The 17542-nt window shown below is 41.1% G+C and overlaps 1 protein-coding gene across 5 annotated transcripts in view; it reads right to left on the bottom strand.

Moving 5' to 3' along the window:
* Positions 1-2050: 2050 nt before the first annotated feature.
* Positions 2051-17542, bottom strand: part of LOC121947009 (protein FAM110A) — a 34808-nt gene continuing 19316 nt past the window's right edge. For all 5 annotated transcript variants that reach the window (XM_088082590.1, XM_088082591.1, XM_088082592.1 and 2 more), the window contains 2 exons: positions 7803-8222; positions 2051-6990 (listed from right to left, as the gene is read on the bottom strand). In XM_088082590.1, coding sequence (XP_087938716.1) covers positions 5586-6980 — 1395 coding nt within the window. In that variant the 5' untranslated portion in view covers positions 6981-6990; positions 7803-8222 and the 3' untranslated portion in view covers positions 2051-5585. The remainder of the gene's footprint in view (positions 6991-7802; positions 8223-17542) is intronic.

The following is a 17542-nucleotide window of genomic DNA, read 5'->3' as shown; positions in this document are numbered from 1 at the left end:
AGGTCAAGATGATCTAAATTCAGTGAAATATTCAGTCCAAACACATTAAACAGGTGTCCATGCTGACTCCTGGGTTTCAAAATGGAGGCTGAAGTTTGACACCTTATTTGAGCCAATGCGAGCTGTCCATGATGTCTAAGGCCCAAAGAGCCAACCAGGGCCTGTGCTGAAACAAAGGCCCGCCCATATTTTTGTAAAGCCTCATAGCCAATCAAAGACCACGGTTGTCTCCATGGCTTTGGGTCTTGTGGTCATTGACACTCCTCACCTTCATAGCAGTTTTTAACACCTCTCTTTGTCATCAAAGACTGTTGTTAATGTGTATAAATGGTAAATTAAATTTTTTTTCATAAGTGTTTAAGCTCAGAAATAGATATGTATGTCCATAATTCCTAAAGAAATTTAATATAACCAGGTAAATGTTCTCCCGGTGGCGCAATATTCAACTCACAGATATTGAATTATCATTGATAGCAGCCAAGTTTATTATGGGATGGATTCAAATGTGGCAAATTTATCTAGATACACTTTCATACTGTGAACTCCTGTATTTTTGGTTAGATACCTGAAACAAGGTCTGTGGTTAACACAAGCATAAGAGACATTTATGTTTTGTCTTACAACATAAAATAAATTAAGTACCTCACTGTGAAATTTTAAATCCTCAGTGTCTTAAAAAAGAAGGTTGCTAACAAATGGCTAAATGAAACTATAGAACGTCATCATGCTACGCCACCGTAGTAAAGTTTGTTTATCCCCCAAAATTAGCTTTTCACTTTTGGCGACAGCATTTAGGCTTCAAAAATCCTAAAAGTGATGTTAATTTGTGATGATTACCTTACTGAAGAAAACATGTATCATAAACTTTTCTTTTTTTTACCACAGAGCTTATTTTCTGCTATAATCCAAAATAAAATGAAAAATTAGATGGGCTTTTTGACGAGGAAACCAAGGCGATGCTAACTTCTGCAACAAACTACAGAAAAACATAATCTCTGGGGAACTCTATATGTTATGGAATTTAAAAACAGTAACATTAGACTTTTTTTTGCCTTTTTTAGGAGTGAAATTAAATCATCCTCAACCTTTGTTGTGCTCTGGTTATTGAATAATAAAGACAACTGAAGAACAACTAGATACAAAATGGGACGTAGGCTCTACATAATTTTTTTTCTTGGTAATTATTATGTTTTTCCCAAATTATGTACAGATTTTTAGCTTTTCTATTTTCTCAAATAGCTAAAAACAAAAAAAAAAAATAGCTGCAGGAGGAAGCATGCCCCTGGACCCCCCAGGCTGGGGCTGAGCCCATCTTGACATCTTGCTCCGCCTCTGCTTCTAAAATTTATTACCCCTCCAAACCTACAGAAGGTCAAAATTTGATACTTGAAACAGTTTTAGAGGAATATTCCTGTTGCACTTTCATGTTTTTGCCTAAATTTACAGTGTAATGAATCCAGACGGGAGAACACCAGTAGTTAGTAACAGTATTCTTTTCACAGCCATTCATTTCTTACCCTCTTTCTCCTCCAACAGTGAGTTTAATTGAACAGTTGCTCTCTTAATGAGGCTGCAGAGCTCTTAAACAGGGTGTGGTACTGGTGAGATGGGTGGGGGGTTATTACAACAGGCTTCTAGACTGCACACTGTCATAGTACAACTTGTGCAATTTAACGTGAGTGACTAAATGAGAGACTAGGAGACAGGGAGCGGACCGAGATTGCATGCGTGTCAACACTTTTCCCTCTAAATAATGTAGCAGTCGGACTCGCGCAAGAACACGATCAAAGTAAACAAAACCCATCCAGAGGAGATCAGTGAAAGTGCTGCGAGTCAATTATTGATGCTGATATGAGGGCCAAACACCTGCTGAGCTGGACCCGCACCAGATTTCAGACTATAAACCAAGGACTTGGCAGCAGCACGGCTTAAACTCCCAAAACACTAAAGAAATCAGAGGAGTGGCTGTTTGCTGCCATATGCTGGGACCATGAGGACCCATCAGTCAAAATGAAAAACCAGAAGAAGAAGAAAAACATGGACAAGAAGGTACTTTAACATTTTTTTATTAATTGTTTAGAATACACCATGGTAAAGCATTTTGGATCTCTCACTTGAAGACTCTTTGGGCATCCAGTGCCGGATTCAACAGCACACTTCTGTCGCTGCCGTCGTGTTCTCCAGCCCTCTGATCTGACCGCCGTCGCTCCTCTAACCTGTGACAGGTACGGAGAGGACAACCTGGCTGCTGCTCACACTGAATATCCTGAAAGGTTAAAGGAAGTCGATGCAGAGGGTGGAGAACGTGCACTCCTGCTGCGACAAACAGGAAGTCAAATAAATATAAAACAGTTTCTTTAGTGCTCCCCGCAGAGCAGCGGGGCACGTTCCACTGGCATTCCCCCCGTTTACAACATTCATACCGAGCATGTGACTGGTGCCTGGATTTGTGTGTTTAACCCTTTGAAACCCTCACACATTGGTTTGATTTCTTTCAAAAACGTAGGGAGAGGGCTGCTTAACAAGACATTGCCCAAAAATTAGCAAAGAATTTCTAAAGAAAGTTACAAGAAAGTAAGCAGAAAAAGTAAAAAACATCAACAAACAAGAAAAACATGTAAAAAAAAAAATCAAATAAAATATAAATACTGAACATTTAAAAGAGTATTTATGTTATATTTTTAATTATGTTTTTTCTGTAACATAATTTCAAATCTAAAATTATTATAAATATAAATGTTTTCTGGATATTTCCCTATTTTATTATTTAATGTTTATTTAAAAGGTCACAACATATAAGAGACCATCAGTAAAAAATACAAATATTTAATAAATATGTAAATATACTGGAGTTAGCAGGACTGCTCATTTACATCCGTAGTCCCTTGGCAGGTAACAGACAAATATCAAGAGAAAATGAACGAAAAAGAAAACATTTTTTACAAAGGACAAAAGTGCAGCAACAGGAGCAGTTTTAGGTATTTTCTAATAATTTCTTTAAAACTATTTTTTGGGTTATTTTCTTGTCACCATTTACCATTTCTTGCAATTTTGGGGATATTCTTGCCAAGTTGAAATAAATACTTTTTTCTTATTTAGGTACTTTTTTCTTGTTTTTTTTTTATTTTTTTATTTCTCTTTTGTGCTTATTTTCATGTAATTTTTTATGTAATTTTTATATTTTTTTTTACTACTTTTTGGGCCATGTCTTCTTAAGTTGCTTGTTGCCTTTTTCCCCATGTTTTCTAAAGAAATCAAACCAATTTGTTCAGGGTTCAAAGGGTCAAACAGCTTGTGAAAAGCGTCTGAACGCGGCACAAGAAAACCGATGTCTATCCAGGTTTCAAAAGGGTTAAACGTGATCCTACAGCTATCATTGTACTTGATATGATGAGATTGCACTTTCAAAGATTGAATTCTGTACACAAAGTTGTCCAATATTAAAAAATACATTAAATTACATTTTCCAAATAAATATTGGTCCATTTTTGTTAGTATGCCATCTTCCTGAGACACTTTCAGAACCACCAGCTATCTTTTTTTCTATCCATGAGTCTTTTCTTTTTACCCATCTCTCCATTCTTACTGGAGGCAGAATAACTTTTTTTCATGCCACACTTACTTCAGCCATCCACTTGTGAGATCATCTCTTATCACATGCTCTCTCATCCGTGCTGAGACATACATAGTAAACAGATTTTTCTAGCTGCACCAGCGCAGCGTAAATCTAAGACGTGAGACTGTGTTTCAGATGCAAACACACACCGAGACAACGTTAGATTTACAGACAGCACTGACTGCACCTGCATATTGACTGGAACTGACCTGAATGTACGTCTATGCTGTGAAGGGAGAGGAAAGTGTGTGTTTTGTTGACAAAACCCTAAAATAAAATGTATACAAACGTTTCACTCGCATGCTGACAGAAATTTGTATAATAACAGTCTTACAGCCGAAAAAAGGTTTTTGAAAATACAAATGTGTTTTATGGAAGCTTTTCTTGTGTGTGAAGTTTCACAGTATCAATGTGGTTCTCTTCTAGCTTGTTCAACAGTCACCGTTACCCCTTTTCCACCACATTAGCTCGGATTTTTGAACCGGTTCCATTCAGGATTCCTGGAACCTTAGTGCTATCCAGCAAACCAGCACGTATTTCCGCCAGTTTTACCCAGAACCAATTGTCATCGAGAATGTGTATGCAGAACAGATATAAACAGTAGTAAGGCTGTACTTGACTCAGAATTATGCCAGTCGAATCGGATTTGGCAGATGAATACAAATATTTGACAATTTGTTCAGCTTTCCATAGAAAGTTTTAAAGTCTGAATGGGCTCTGCAGTACATTTGGTGGGACAGCACCATTAGCATAATATAGTGAGTAAGCTAACGGTGCTAACGACGTATCAGAAATGTGCAACAACTTTTTTTTCTGATGCTAAAAGTTAAACAAAACCCACAGAATATATCGTATTAAGCTGCTGTGAGCTGTGAATTCACCAATTTTAAGCAGAAAGTCTCTCCTCTCCGCCTCTGTGCCGCTGCCTGCATGTCTACAGCTCCTCTGTATCAAAGAGTAGTATGAAAGTCAAGAGCACTCACTCCGCAGCAAGATCTGGGGACCAAAAACGTCCCCAGAGTTACACTGCACAGAAAAGAGAACCAGCTGCTTGCCTTAAAGCAATCGCAGTCAACTGAGGGTCTCCAACTGATGATTTGAGTTTCAAGGGGCAGCCCTAAACAATGGCAGCAAAATCACAGATGGCATAGTTTACCTGGAAACTGATGTTTTTACAGGTTTTTTTTTTGTTTTTACTTAAAAAAAAAAAAAAAACATGCACGAACCAACTATTAATGAGACCACTGCACGCTCTTTTTTTGTCTCATAATTTCTCACATGACTTCTTCATCCTCTCTTTGTAACTTGTTGAATATGACACCTCGGTTCCAGCTAGAAAGCAACATTTTTGATCCTGAACAGTCTTTTTTATGGTTCCAGCTGGAAACCCACTTTTCGAGTTTTGGACCAAGTTATTTTGGGTGGAAATGCTCTGAGCGGTTCAAATTAGGAACCAGAACCGAACCAGTTCCATGTTGGTGGAAAAGGGGTATGGGTATCATCAGAGGCTCTGGCAGTTTGCAGCCTGTGGCTCTGTGCTGCGGAGCTCTCTGGCACACACACACACACGTACGCACACACGCATACACACTAAGTACCTTTACATGAGGAAACACTATCGCATACATCCTCTGCCTTCATCCTCACCAGCATCATTTATACCAGTCTATTATTGCTTTCATATACCAGTATAGTTAAACAAGATCAAGTGAAGAAAAAGGGGAAATGTATCGTCCATGTAGTCCTGCAGGAAAGCAGTCCTGACCTGCAGCCTGCACACCAACAACTGATGTGTAATTTCCAAAACAAGTGTGAGTCTTCACAGGAAACATAGAAAACAACTACTGGATTATCCTCAAATGTCACGTAAGGCAGCAGAAGACGAGCAGACAGGCTTTCCCTTCTTCAGATGTAAGTAAACATACAAAAAGTCCTGCTTCCCTGTCTTTTCTCTCAAGTCCTCCTCAGTCTATACGTTAGAGACGGCGTTGTTAGCATCTCGCGCCTGACGGATGCCGTACAGCCACTTGATGACCCGAGCGTTCCTCTCGATGACAGAGATGCCGTAGGGGACCCGTTCGTTGGCTCTGCCAGGCCCATCCTCATCGTCCTCGTCCCCACAGTCCTCCCTCGCCGGGAAGGCCTCATCCCCGCACTCAGAGCTTGGCGTGCTGACACTACGGAGCTTGGACACAGATACAATGTCTGAGTTGGCTCTCGTGAAGCGCTCCACTCCGCCCATGCCCTCCACCTCCCCGGGGTCCAGCCCGCAGTAGTTGAAGAAGCGCTCCAGGTCGGCTGTGGCGCGGGAGTAACGGTCGCTCAGGTCCGACTTAGAGCGGTGCAAGGATGGGTGCTTGCGGCCGGACCCCTTGGAGCTGGCGTTTGAGATACGAGTGAAAGCGGGGGAGGCTGGCGGGATCATGCCAGCTCTGACCAGCATGGGGCTCGGCGGCAGGTAGACTGGAGGGGAGGGCAGGGGCTGGGGTTGGTTCTGAGAGGTGGGAGGAGGCGGTGGAGGTGGGACCTGGGGGTGAGCGACCTGGCCCTGGGCAGTCTGTCTGGGCCTGAGCTGCGGCTGCAGCAGGGTCCTCTGAGGCTTCCTGATCTCAGCCTGAGGACGCACGTCCACCCTGCGTACTGTCACTGAGTTCGGGGAGCTGTAGGGTGCTGGGACCCCAATGCGGGGCACTCGTGCTGGGACAGGGGGCGGACGGCGCGTTGGTTCAGCTGCAGGGGTCCGGAGGTTGTTGTTGAGTGGAGAGGAGGTGCAGGAGGAGGTGGATGAGGAGTTGACGGTGCCGTGGTTTAATGGTTTGAGGTTGTTGAGGAGTCGGTTGCTCCTCTCTTGCTCTGCTGACAAGCTACTCCCGATGCTCTTAGCTCCTGATGATGGAGAGGATGATGAGGGGGAGGTTGAGGAGGAGGACTGGGAGGAGGGCACTGGTCCTTCACATACATCATTGATAAGATTATTCAGAATATCCAAGTTAAGAGCCGGCCCTCGTCTTCCTCCTGGTCCTTCTCTCCCTCCTCCGTTCTCCACATCAGCTGGGCAGCGGGGAACTTTGCGAGCTGGAGGAGTACTGATCTGGCATTGGAGCATCATCCCTGGAGGGACCAGGGGCTTACGGATGATTGGTGGTTTAATGGGGGCCTGGCGGGTGAGAGCCACCTGCTGACTCTTCACGTACTTCGCCTTGTCGGCCTCCAGGCGTTCTACAGCACTCAGTTTACGGGCCCCGGGCTCAGCCTGACGACGGAAGTAGTCTGGACCCTTGTTAAGTATCCTGAAGGGCATGGCGGAGGTGAAGGGGACCCCAGCCAGACGGCCGTCTGAGGGCCGCAGGGTCTCCACCGGCATACTGGAGGAGCTGACAGAGAGAAATATTTTATATCAGTCAAAAGCTTTTTGAAACAGATGAATGTACAGAGGGAAGACAAGCAAATAATGAAGATGATGATGCACTTCAGTTTTTATTGTGTTAACCCTTCTAAACCGGAGGAAACTGGCTTAATTTTTTTTAAAAACGTGGAAAGAAGGCAATAAAAAATGAGAAATTACCCAAATTTTAGCAAGATATTAGTCAAAAGATTCAAAAACAAAAAAAAAGTGAAAATATTCACAAAAAAAGATACAATAATAACAAATATATAGTCTATATATTTTTTTTTCAAACTTCATTTAAATAAATAATTCTAATAATTATAAATATACATTTCTGGACATTTACCCCTTGTTTAATGATAATTCTTTATTTTTAAGCTAATTTTCAGGTAATTTTTTGGTCACCTTTTAATAATCTCTTGCCATTTTCAGGACATTTTATGCCAAGTTGCTGATTGCCTTTTTTTAATGAAATCAAACCAAAATGCTCAGGTTTCAAAGTTTTAAATTCTTGTGAAAGGTGTCTGAACACAGCACAAGAAAACTGATGTCAGGCGACAAAAAGTATTTTAGATATCACAATTTTTGTGATCATGCTTTCGGGACTAACAGCAGACGTAACAGAAGGAGAGGTTGGTGAAAGTGGAGCTTTAGTGCTCAGAGAACATCCTTTTAGAGCTCCCACATGTCCTCCCTAAGCTTAAGAAAAGAGCCCTTTTGTGCCGTCTCTTTTCTTCCCACTCTCCTCCCTCCCTCCCCTCTCTCCCTCACACCCTGAGCCCCCTTTAACTTCCTCACCAGTCGCTCTACTGCTGTTCTCACTTCTCTCCTTTTCTTCCTCCTTTCTTCTCCGTCGCCCCTCTTGCTCTTTTATCCTGAGTCCGGGCTCAGTGAAAGGCTACTTGCGGGACAGGGTCAGTCGGGGTCAAATTCCACATCAGGCCCAGCCAGACCACCTCTATTAGCTCAGTGGTGACCCAGAAGGGGGTTAGGCTGCAGATCGGGGTCAGCGGTCAGCCACAGAGCAGCCGATGGGAGCTCTGTATCCAATATGCAGGTCTGGTAGCTCAGCTGGCAGTGATACCGGCAACACAACAGCTTTTAAGATCCCTTTTGTGATCTCTGTCCAACTTGTCTGTCAAGCCCGGCGTCCGCCTGTCCAGCTGGTGATGTGACGCAAAAACCAGTCCTGCAACTCAGCTGGAGAGCCCCACAGTCCTGGAGAGGGTTAAAAAAGAGAAGCAAGTCCAAGTCATATAACAGCTCTCCGTTTTCTGCCCGCCTCTCATTAACAAAAGCATCCACACGCACTGAGAGACACACACACACACTCACACACACACACACTGGACTGGCTGACAGACGGAGACTCTTCAACACTGAAGTGGAGCAGACGGGACAGGCTTTAAAACCGGAGTCTGGCTCCTCCCAGCCAGCCAATCACACGTCAGGCCGGGAGCCTCAGAGGGGCGCAGGAGGGCGGGGTGGGAGGCGGGAGGCGCGCTCGCATTGGTCCACCTCGAAAAGGATTCTGACCAATTGGACCCCTCCCCCTCTCGGGGCACAACAAAACACTGAGGCAGGGTTTTCATTCAAATGAAAATTCTTTGAAAGGGAGAAAGGGGGGGAGAGAAAGCGAGAGGAGGACAAGGGGCAAAACAGCTGCAATCTTTTACATTGACTTGCATCAAGCTCAGCAGGGTGCTATGAAAACACGGTGAAATACACTGAAAGCCCTCACAACTGTTCGTCTTATTGAGCTCTTTGTTTTCACCACAGAAGAAGAGACAAAGTGAGAATGATGTGCGAATACAGTAAACAAAAGAAGATCGCTTTATTCCAAATCCAATCATGGTTACGTTTGTATGTAGTTGGTGCTTGTAGTGCTGCTGCCTTAATGTTTAAAAACTGGCCCAACAAAGGGAACACTAGACAAATGGTGAATATTGTGTCTACATGTTCGCATTATGGATGTCAACGGTCAAGCGGCCGAGAATATTTTTGACCATGATAGAACTATCTTTGAGCAAACAGGCTTGAGTTGAAAAAACAAAGATATGATGGGTGATGGAGTGATTTGTTGTGCTCATCCCATTGACTCAAACAGTTTCTCTGTTTCCAGTGCAAAATTTGAAATGCTGTTACGACCTGTCCTTCTTTTATAAGCCACTTTTACGCTGCCTGTTCAATAATGTTCAATATTACGCCGTTTTGCCACCTTGCCTTTCTGTTTATAACATTTTGATTGATTGATTTTGGATTGATTTGACATAATATTTGATGATGTTTTGATCACGTGTTATGTGTGTAACCCACAGTGGGAGGGTTACAAAGAAGCTGTTAGAGGCTAATTCAAAGAAGAAAAACAGCGGCCTTAAATGTTCGGAGAGGGAGGGGCTTTTTTGCCATTATAGATGGGAGCATAGACTGTGTATAAAGATGAACAACTTGCTCCCACTTACCCTCACTATGCTGAAGTGAGGTTAAAATATCGGAGATACGGGCATTTACCGCTTACTTCAAGCCCCCAGGAAGTACGCCAGGCTCTGATGCAAATTTGACATAGAGGCCAAATATGGAATTCCACCATCCGGAACCGTCACATGATGCACACGGGCCCACAAAGACTTTTCCCCATTGACTTACATTGGAAAAGAGACAACAGTAAACTATTTTTTGTGAGCGTTAAAACCCCCGTGAGATGACTCATTTCACTGTCTAGCCATCCAGTACAATAACATTTAGAAAACCTATAAGAGCCGCAAGATTACATTTTTTAAGACCACCATTTGAGCTAGCGAAGCGCTAAAGCAGAAGTCAGTTGCTCTGGCGATGGAAGTTACCCGCTCGGGTACACACGGCCACCATAAGCATCTAGTGCTCAGTTCAGTCCAGCAGGGTAACTTCCTCTCATCTTACATGTTGTTAGCAGTTGTTAAATTTCACCACGTTCAAACTGATAGTGCTTTGAAATGTGTTTTTTTTTTTTAATTAAAAAAAATCACTGAGTCAATGGAGTACTGGAGCAAAAAAAAAAGGCCTCTTGTATTTCATGTAATTTTCCGTTTTTTTGGGGGTTTTTTCCCTTAAAAATTAACTAGTTAGTTACCACCTAATGGCTGTCAGACTATCAAAAGCAAAATTAATTGAAACTGACATCCCTAGCGTGCATCCAATTACTTCGGTATCATTATTTCTGGATTTTAGGAATTCAAAGCACTGCTGACACACAGCGTCTATTTCCACCTCTCTTTCTCTCCAAGCTCTAATTTCCCAGAAAAACAGTTCTCTCCTTCCACTCTCCTCATGCCTCCTCTTCTTCTTATCATTTACAACATTACACTCCAGGGTTACATCACACCCAGTTAGTGGGCCCGTCTCTCTCCCTCCTCCTTCTCCTCCTCCTCACCTCCACCTCCAACATATCTATCCACACATTTTTAATTAGTCTTTTTATAGCTGTCTTCCTTCCCGACTCTGTCAACATGTGACCCTGTTTCCCCCCCACACACACACACCCCTCCCTCACCCTCTCTCTCTTTCACTCATCCCTGAACAGCAGACCAGCAGCGGAGAGGAAGAGCAAAAGAGACCATGACAGCTTAGACTTGGACACACACACACTCACACACACGCTCTCAGCAACTACAAGAGCTTGAAAACCCACAGATATGCACAACAGTCACACGCTTTGCTTTCATCTCGACTATGTGACAAAACCAAAGAAGGGTCTAAAATAGTCGAGCTTAAATTACAAACACATTTGCATCACAGAAAATAATGATTCACAAACAGTAAGCGACCCCCCCAAGACTTTCGGCGAACGTCTTGGGGGTACATTTAGGGGATAAAGTCAAAAAAACAAAAAAAACCCCAAAGCTGTTATGGAAAAATTGAATGCACAATAAAATATGATCTGAGTGAGAAGAAAGAAAAATAATTATCATTTTAAAGGCGAAGAAAGGAGGGATTGTGCAGTTAGTTTCTGTTACAGGAGAACAGAAACTCATGAGACACACAGATGACATCATCAAAGTTGGGACTTTTGGCTTATCGAAAGGACTTAATGATCTTCAGAGTAGCACGCACTCACGCACGCACGCACACACACACACCTGTCTTCAAATCCTTGACCTTTCTTTAGTTAAGAGCACTCCATTGATTTAGCATAGCACACCTATAAAATTGTTGGACTAAAAAAGAAGTATAAAAATCAATATAACAGAACAAAGATATTGGTTTTTATCTCACACACTGCGATAGAGATAGACGGTATTTGTGGGAACGACCACAAAACAACACTTCCTTTTACGTGGAGAGTGAAAACAAAACACAGCTTTGTTGACCTCTGCAGTTGCACTTCCTAACTTCTGTAAACAGACTCTGACGTGTGAAATGATCATTAACACACAAATTAATGTTTGTGGTGTGTCTGTCAACTAACCGAGATTCAACACGGTGCTCCACCTGCTAGAGAAAACATTTGCACTGCAGTAAACACACAAAAAGACCACAGTGAAAACTGAAGCCAACCACTGACACTTAATACTTACAGTATAAAGCGAGAGAGAATACTCAAAAACAGCCATTAAAATCTGAATTTACAAGAAACGCAAGTTCATTTGTTTTAATATTGATTAAGTGCAGCGTAGCAGTCTTAACCCTTTAACACCTGGACTGTCATCAGTTATCTTGTGCTGCATTTTGATGCTTTTCACAAGCACTTTGACCTCCGAAACCTGAGAAAATGTGATCTCTGTCAAAACACAGGAAAAATGTGACAAGTACCTTGGCAAGAAATATTATGCAAACTGAAAAAAATTAATAAATAAATAAATAAATAAATTATATATATATATATATATATATATATATATATATATATATATATATATATATATATATATATATATATATATATATATATATATGTAAACTTATGTTACAGAAAGAAAAGAATGAGAAAAATAACAAAATAATTTTAATAAGAAAGACAGTATTTTTTTCTCATTTTTTGTATGTTCCTTATGTACATTTTCTTGTAATGTCTTATTAATTTCTTGCTCATTTTTGGGCCATTTCCTAATAAGTTGCTCACCATCCGTGTTTCTGCAAGAAACCCAGCTAATTTGCTTAGGTTTCAAAGGGTTAAACAAGAAAGTACTTAGGATGGGAAGCCCTAAACATCACTTTCAAACATAAAAAAGGCCATCTGCCTCACAATCACTAAAATCAATTTCTGTGCAATACCTACATGTAATAACACAGATGATTGTATGTGTCCAAACTCATCCTGCAGAAAGACTTTACCAGAAAGAGTGAAGACGGTGTGGTCCGTCCACAGAAACCTAAGCCACCTCAGGTTGAGTGTGCTTTGGCCTTGTCATTACCCTCACACAGACCTCATCCGTTAAATCCAGATTTAGAGCCTTTTCATGTCCACAAAAAGACCAATTTCTTTATGAATGACCGACCTTTGGCTGGTCTTTTTCATTTAGGTACAAAAAAAACACAAATACTTTGACAAAGGTCCCAATTCAAAGTGTAATGGTCTATAAAGTGTATACATACTAACTCGGCCTCCTCTCTGGCTTTTCTACAACATAACATAATGTAATTTAAAGGCTCCAATCCAACATGAGCTTTAAACATGATTACTATTGTGGAAAGACATGTAAACACAGAGGGGACTCGTGGGATATGTCACCAGTTCAAACACAACAAAACACACAATTTAACAACCATGCAAGAGCTGTGGGCATGCAAACACACACACATCTCTGTCACACCCATATAAACCCATTTCAACCATAATCCCATGATCCACTCATTAGTCACTCTATTTTTTACCTTACTGGACCCAAAAGTTCAGTCAGGGATACTGTTGATTCAAGATTACAAAGATTACATGCTACTGTCACCACATTGTGACAGAAATTGCTTTTGATAGGGCGCTCCAACAACATGACAAAGTATTCACACCCATGACACGCATAAAATCACACAACAGTTCCATAGATCGATAAAAACACGTGTACAGCTACAATTTAAAAAGCAATGACTATCTTGCTTGTTAAAACTCAACTACTTTAAACGGTTATTGTTGACACAAGGCTCCAAAAACCTGGAGCAAAGTTTGGGAAAAGGGTCTAATAAAAACTGATTAGTATTCACACTGCTTAGAGATCAGATTTGAAAGTAATCAATAAATATAATAGATATAGATATAAGATATAAGATATAATTATTACATCTGAAGAAGGGGGCGCTAATGCACATTTAACACTAGTTTCCACCTGCCATCAGACAGAAGAAGATGAGATCAGCCACCAAGGCTCACCGTTACCAAGCTAGCGTGATCACTAAGCTAATGCGTACAGCAACGTTACAACATTCAACATGCTAATAAAGTTATTATTAGTATGTGTAACTGTTGTGTTCTGACAATAAAACCATAATTACTTGCACCGTTTCTTCAAGGGGTCGACAGATCATCGGCCTGGTGGATCATTTTCGGCCAATAATTGGCATTTTGCTGACTATTTGTATCACCATTTTATTTGAAATGAACACCAATAAAATGAATTTATTAAAAAGTGCAAAGATAGTTAAATAAAGTTTTAGGTTGGAGTTTGCTGATTACAAAGTGATTGAAAGTTTTCTTCTTTTATTTTTTTCTAAATGTATATCGGTTCCAAATATCCGTTACTGCTGATCTTGACCCAGGAAAAACGTTACTGGTTGACCCCTAGATTCGTTAACTTTTACTCAATAGTAAAAATCAGGCTTTAAATTTGAAAAAATAAGGATTTTACATTTATCCAGACAGTTATAGATTTTGAGTGATATATATATATATATATATATATATATATATATATATATATATATATATATATATATATATATATATATATATATATATATATATATATATATATATATATATATATATATATATAGTGATAACACCATTTCTGGCCATATCAGCCAGTCCTATTTGGAAGTATGTACATACAAGCCCAGTTACGTTCCTTCTTTTGCACTAAGAGCCTTCTACATGTAAACATCGTCAGTCTGGATAGTCCCCACTCCTAAAAAAAGCAGCTTTGGTCATACATTTACCAATGTACAGGGTCAGGCAGCTCAAAGGCATGTCTGTTATGAAACTAATGTATTTGTGAGTGGTGGTTATACCTCTGGCTGCCATCAGAGGTGTGAATCAATCAAGTTAAAAAGTGAGGTCATGAATCTGTATGTATGCGTGTGAGTTACAAATAATTTCCTTAGGAATCAAAAACATCTCTCCGCCTGTGCGTCTTGTTTTTCCAACTTTCCGTCTTTCGCTTTCCATTCATGTTCTGTAGCTTCACAAACAGCTAATGTCTCCAAAAAGCGGTGAGCGCACCACAGGCCCCCACCGCATCTACAGACCAAGGAATGATATTTCTAGTCCACGATGGAAACTTTGCTCTTTTTTCATAAAACTATTCTAACCACTCTGTTGTTATGAATTGGACTGCTTTTCCAACCACCATATTAGCGGGTAATGATATAGCTTATGATGTCTGCTGTGTGTGAGAAAGAGATTGTGTTTCGTAGTGTGTGAGCGAGTGAGTAATGCATTAGAAACACGGAAAGAAAGAACAGAGAGATGCACGTTATTATTCGGACCTCTGTGACCAGAAATGTTTCAAAGGGTGGCAGGAAGCTCCAGCTGAAAGGAACGCATGACTAACTTTTTGACCACAGCTGACTTTGGTCATCTACCAACAGGCTCACTTAAGACTAATTATAGGGAGAGCCCACGACTGGGAGCAATTTGCCTCACCAATATTTTTTCACACTAAGTTACTGATTGATTGAAGAAACAGCAACACGTGAGGAAATGGGATTTTGTTGGAGCGTCGAGAAAAAAAACAGGGTTCATACACATTTTTACCAATAAATTTCCATGACTTAAAGGCAAATTTTAAAGACCATAGGGTTTGCAATTTTTGAAGAAAAAATTCTGGTGAATTTCTTTTCTTTTTTTTTTAAATAAAATATTTTGGCTTTTTTCGGGGGTAATTTTTAAAGAAAAGATGCCTTTAAACCCACAGGCTTACCAAATGACACCATTTATCAAAGCCAGAGACTGTAGAAACAGAAATGACCGCTGGATTTTCAAATTTTGGATGGTCACATCATGTTATTATACAGCTTTATGAGACAGATTTTCATGACTTTTTCCAAAACTTAGAGTATATTTAGTTTTCCAAAACTTCTCTAGGCCTGGAAATTGCTGTTTGCAAATTCCATGCTTTTTTCAGGTTATTCATGATCATATGAACCCTAAAGAAGAATTTTCCTGTCTGAAAATGTTTTGAATCATGATAAAAAATCACAACAACAGCAGGAATACACAGCACTCTGTGGGTCCAAACTGAGGGACAGGAACAAGATGCGTTCCTGAGCGGAGTCTGTGACGCCAGCTGGCTTGTCATATCGCAGTAGCCTTGGTCCCAGCGGACATTGACCCCAGATAGTAAAGAAAACAACAGAGATCCCACCTTAAGAGATGTCACCAGAAACTCCCTCCTGTCCAATGTGACACTTTGCAGAAATCTTGTGACCTCAATGAATGATGTAAATGTAGATAAGGTGATTTGAAGGTGATTTTGATTATAAACAAAAAACGATTTAGTATCTCGCCCACTCATGGTCAACGTGCACCTACCAAATAATGCTTAAATTATTCAATATCTGAGAAAAATCACAAGACCATTAATGTTCTTCGAAAGAGTCACCTTCAACCCAAGCACTGCAAGAGATAGGGAGCGCGAGAGAGAGGAGGGGGTAGTTGGGCTAAGTTAGTCAGCAATGAGCCCTCAGGTTTGTCACCCACTGGAGGGACGAGCAGGAAGCAGTGACGCATTTCACAACAGGAAATGTATGAGAAAGACAGAAACACAAACAGACGCGCTCAGCTGGAGTGTTTGCTTCAGACTGTGGATGTGTATATGTGTGTGTGAGACTGACCAGCAGGTTGACCCTGTTTTACGGTGACCTTCGCCCATCTATTTCTGGGCATTCGGACTTGCCTCTTTGCCACAAAGCCTGTGTGCACTGGCAACGACTGTAAGGGTATCACACGGAAGTAGGCTGTGGGACTGACTAACTACTGCTTTACCACAACAACAACAAAAATCATGACTAACATCAAACCAGCAAACCACTATTTGCTATGTAAAGATACAGTGGACAATAAAGTCTACCTGTGTGTGTTGTAATCCGAGCTTCTCTGTGGTTTGTTGTGGTAGCCGATCAAACCGTGCATGCATGTTGAGACACGTAAAAGCTTCAAAATTCATGACAAAAATATTGACAAAATTTATTTCCTACAAGAAAATGTGAAAATCACGTCAGCTTGTGTTGACCACAGAACGTATTTTAAGCATCTAACCAAAAACCCCATTCAAAAAACCCATTGACATCAAGACAAGAAAACCAGCTGTGCTTAAATGCTAACTCATTTACAGGTTTTAGAGGCTAATTTCTGCAGCACTCTATCTTCACACAGTTTACGATCTTTGTGCAATTCAGAGTAATACTTAAGCAGCAAACAACTTTTTCTGATGTAAAGATGCGGTGGAGTAATGGCGTCCTGAGCAGAAAATAAAGTCATGCTCCCCTAAGTGTGTTGTGATCCAAGCTTCTCTGTGGTTTGTTTGTAGTGCATGTGTGTATCACACAAGCCAGCTCATTGCTGCCACTTTGCACTACACCCATTCAGCAGATAGCGCTGATGACTGGAAAGCATCGTCATTGAAGCGTAGCGCAACCACCGGTTCACTAATTTGTAAATCCTACGATGGCAAAGGAATGGCTTCCTTACTCTGCCTCTGATTGACAAAAATTCTTACCTTAACACTAACCAATCCCACCCAACCCCTCCTGCTTAAACCTACCCAATTAAACAACGAAGGCAAGGAGCACTAGGGAGAGTGGAGCCGGTCATTCCTTCGCTATTGTAGGATTTGCAAATTTGCATCTGCTTTCCCCCAGTAACACTGTTAGCACTGTTAGCTCTGTTAGCACTGTTGAGAATCTTGTCCAAACTCATACACTGAATTTCACATAGAGCCTCCTAAACATTTCCATCATCTAATAAAGTCTGCTAACGGCTGCCACTTCAACACTCCAGACTTAATTAACCAAGTTAAACATTTTCGTTGTATCGTCTGGTTACATGAAAGTCTAACATGATAACAAATATGCCCAAACCTGGGTATTAAAAAAAATCAGTTAATGTGCGTGCAACAAAAGCCCCAGCTCAGTAATATACCCCACTGGGACACCCCAGCTTCACTTTGTAAGTCAATAAAAAGCTTAAAAGAAGAGTTCAAAAGGTTATCAGCCACGCCCCTTCCAGGCTGATTTAGGGAGCTTCAAAAGCAGCTAATGAAGACAGAGAGGCCAATAGCAGACCTCATCCCATAATGCCCTGGCCTCCCCACACACTGCTGTGCAGCTATCAGCTCTGACCACGCTGCTCA

Source organism: Plectropomus leopardus, chromosome 9 (genome assembly GCF_026936395.1).
Source record: "Plectropomus leopardus strain MGB_pleo_1.0 chromosome 9, ASM2693639v1, whole genome shotgun sequence".
In the NCBI taxonomy this organism is placed as follows: domain Eukaryota; kingdom Metazoa; phylum Chordata; class Actinopteri; order Perciformes; family Serranidae; genus Plectropomus; species Plectropomus leopardus.
This window is presented reverse-complemented; position numbering and strand designations above follow the sequence as displayed.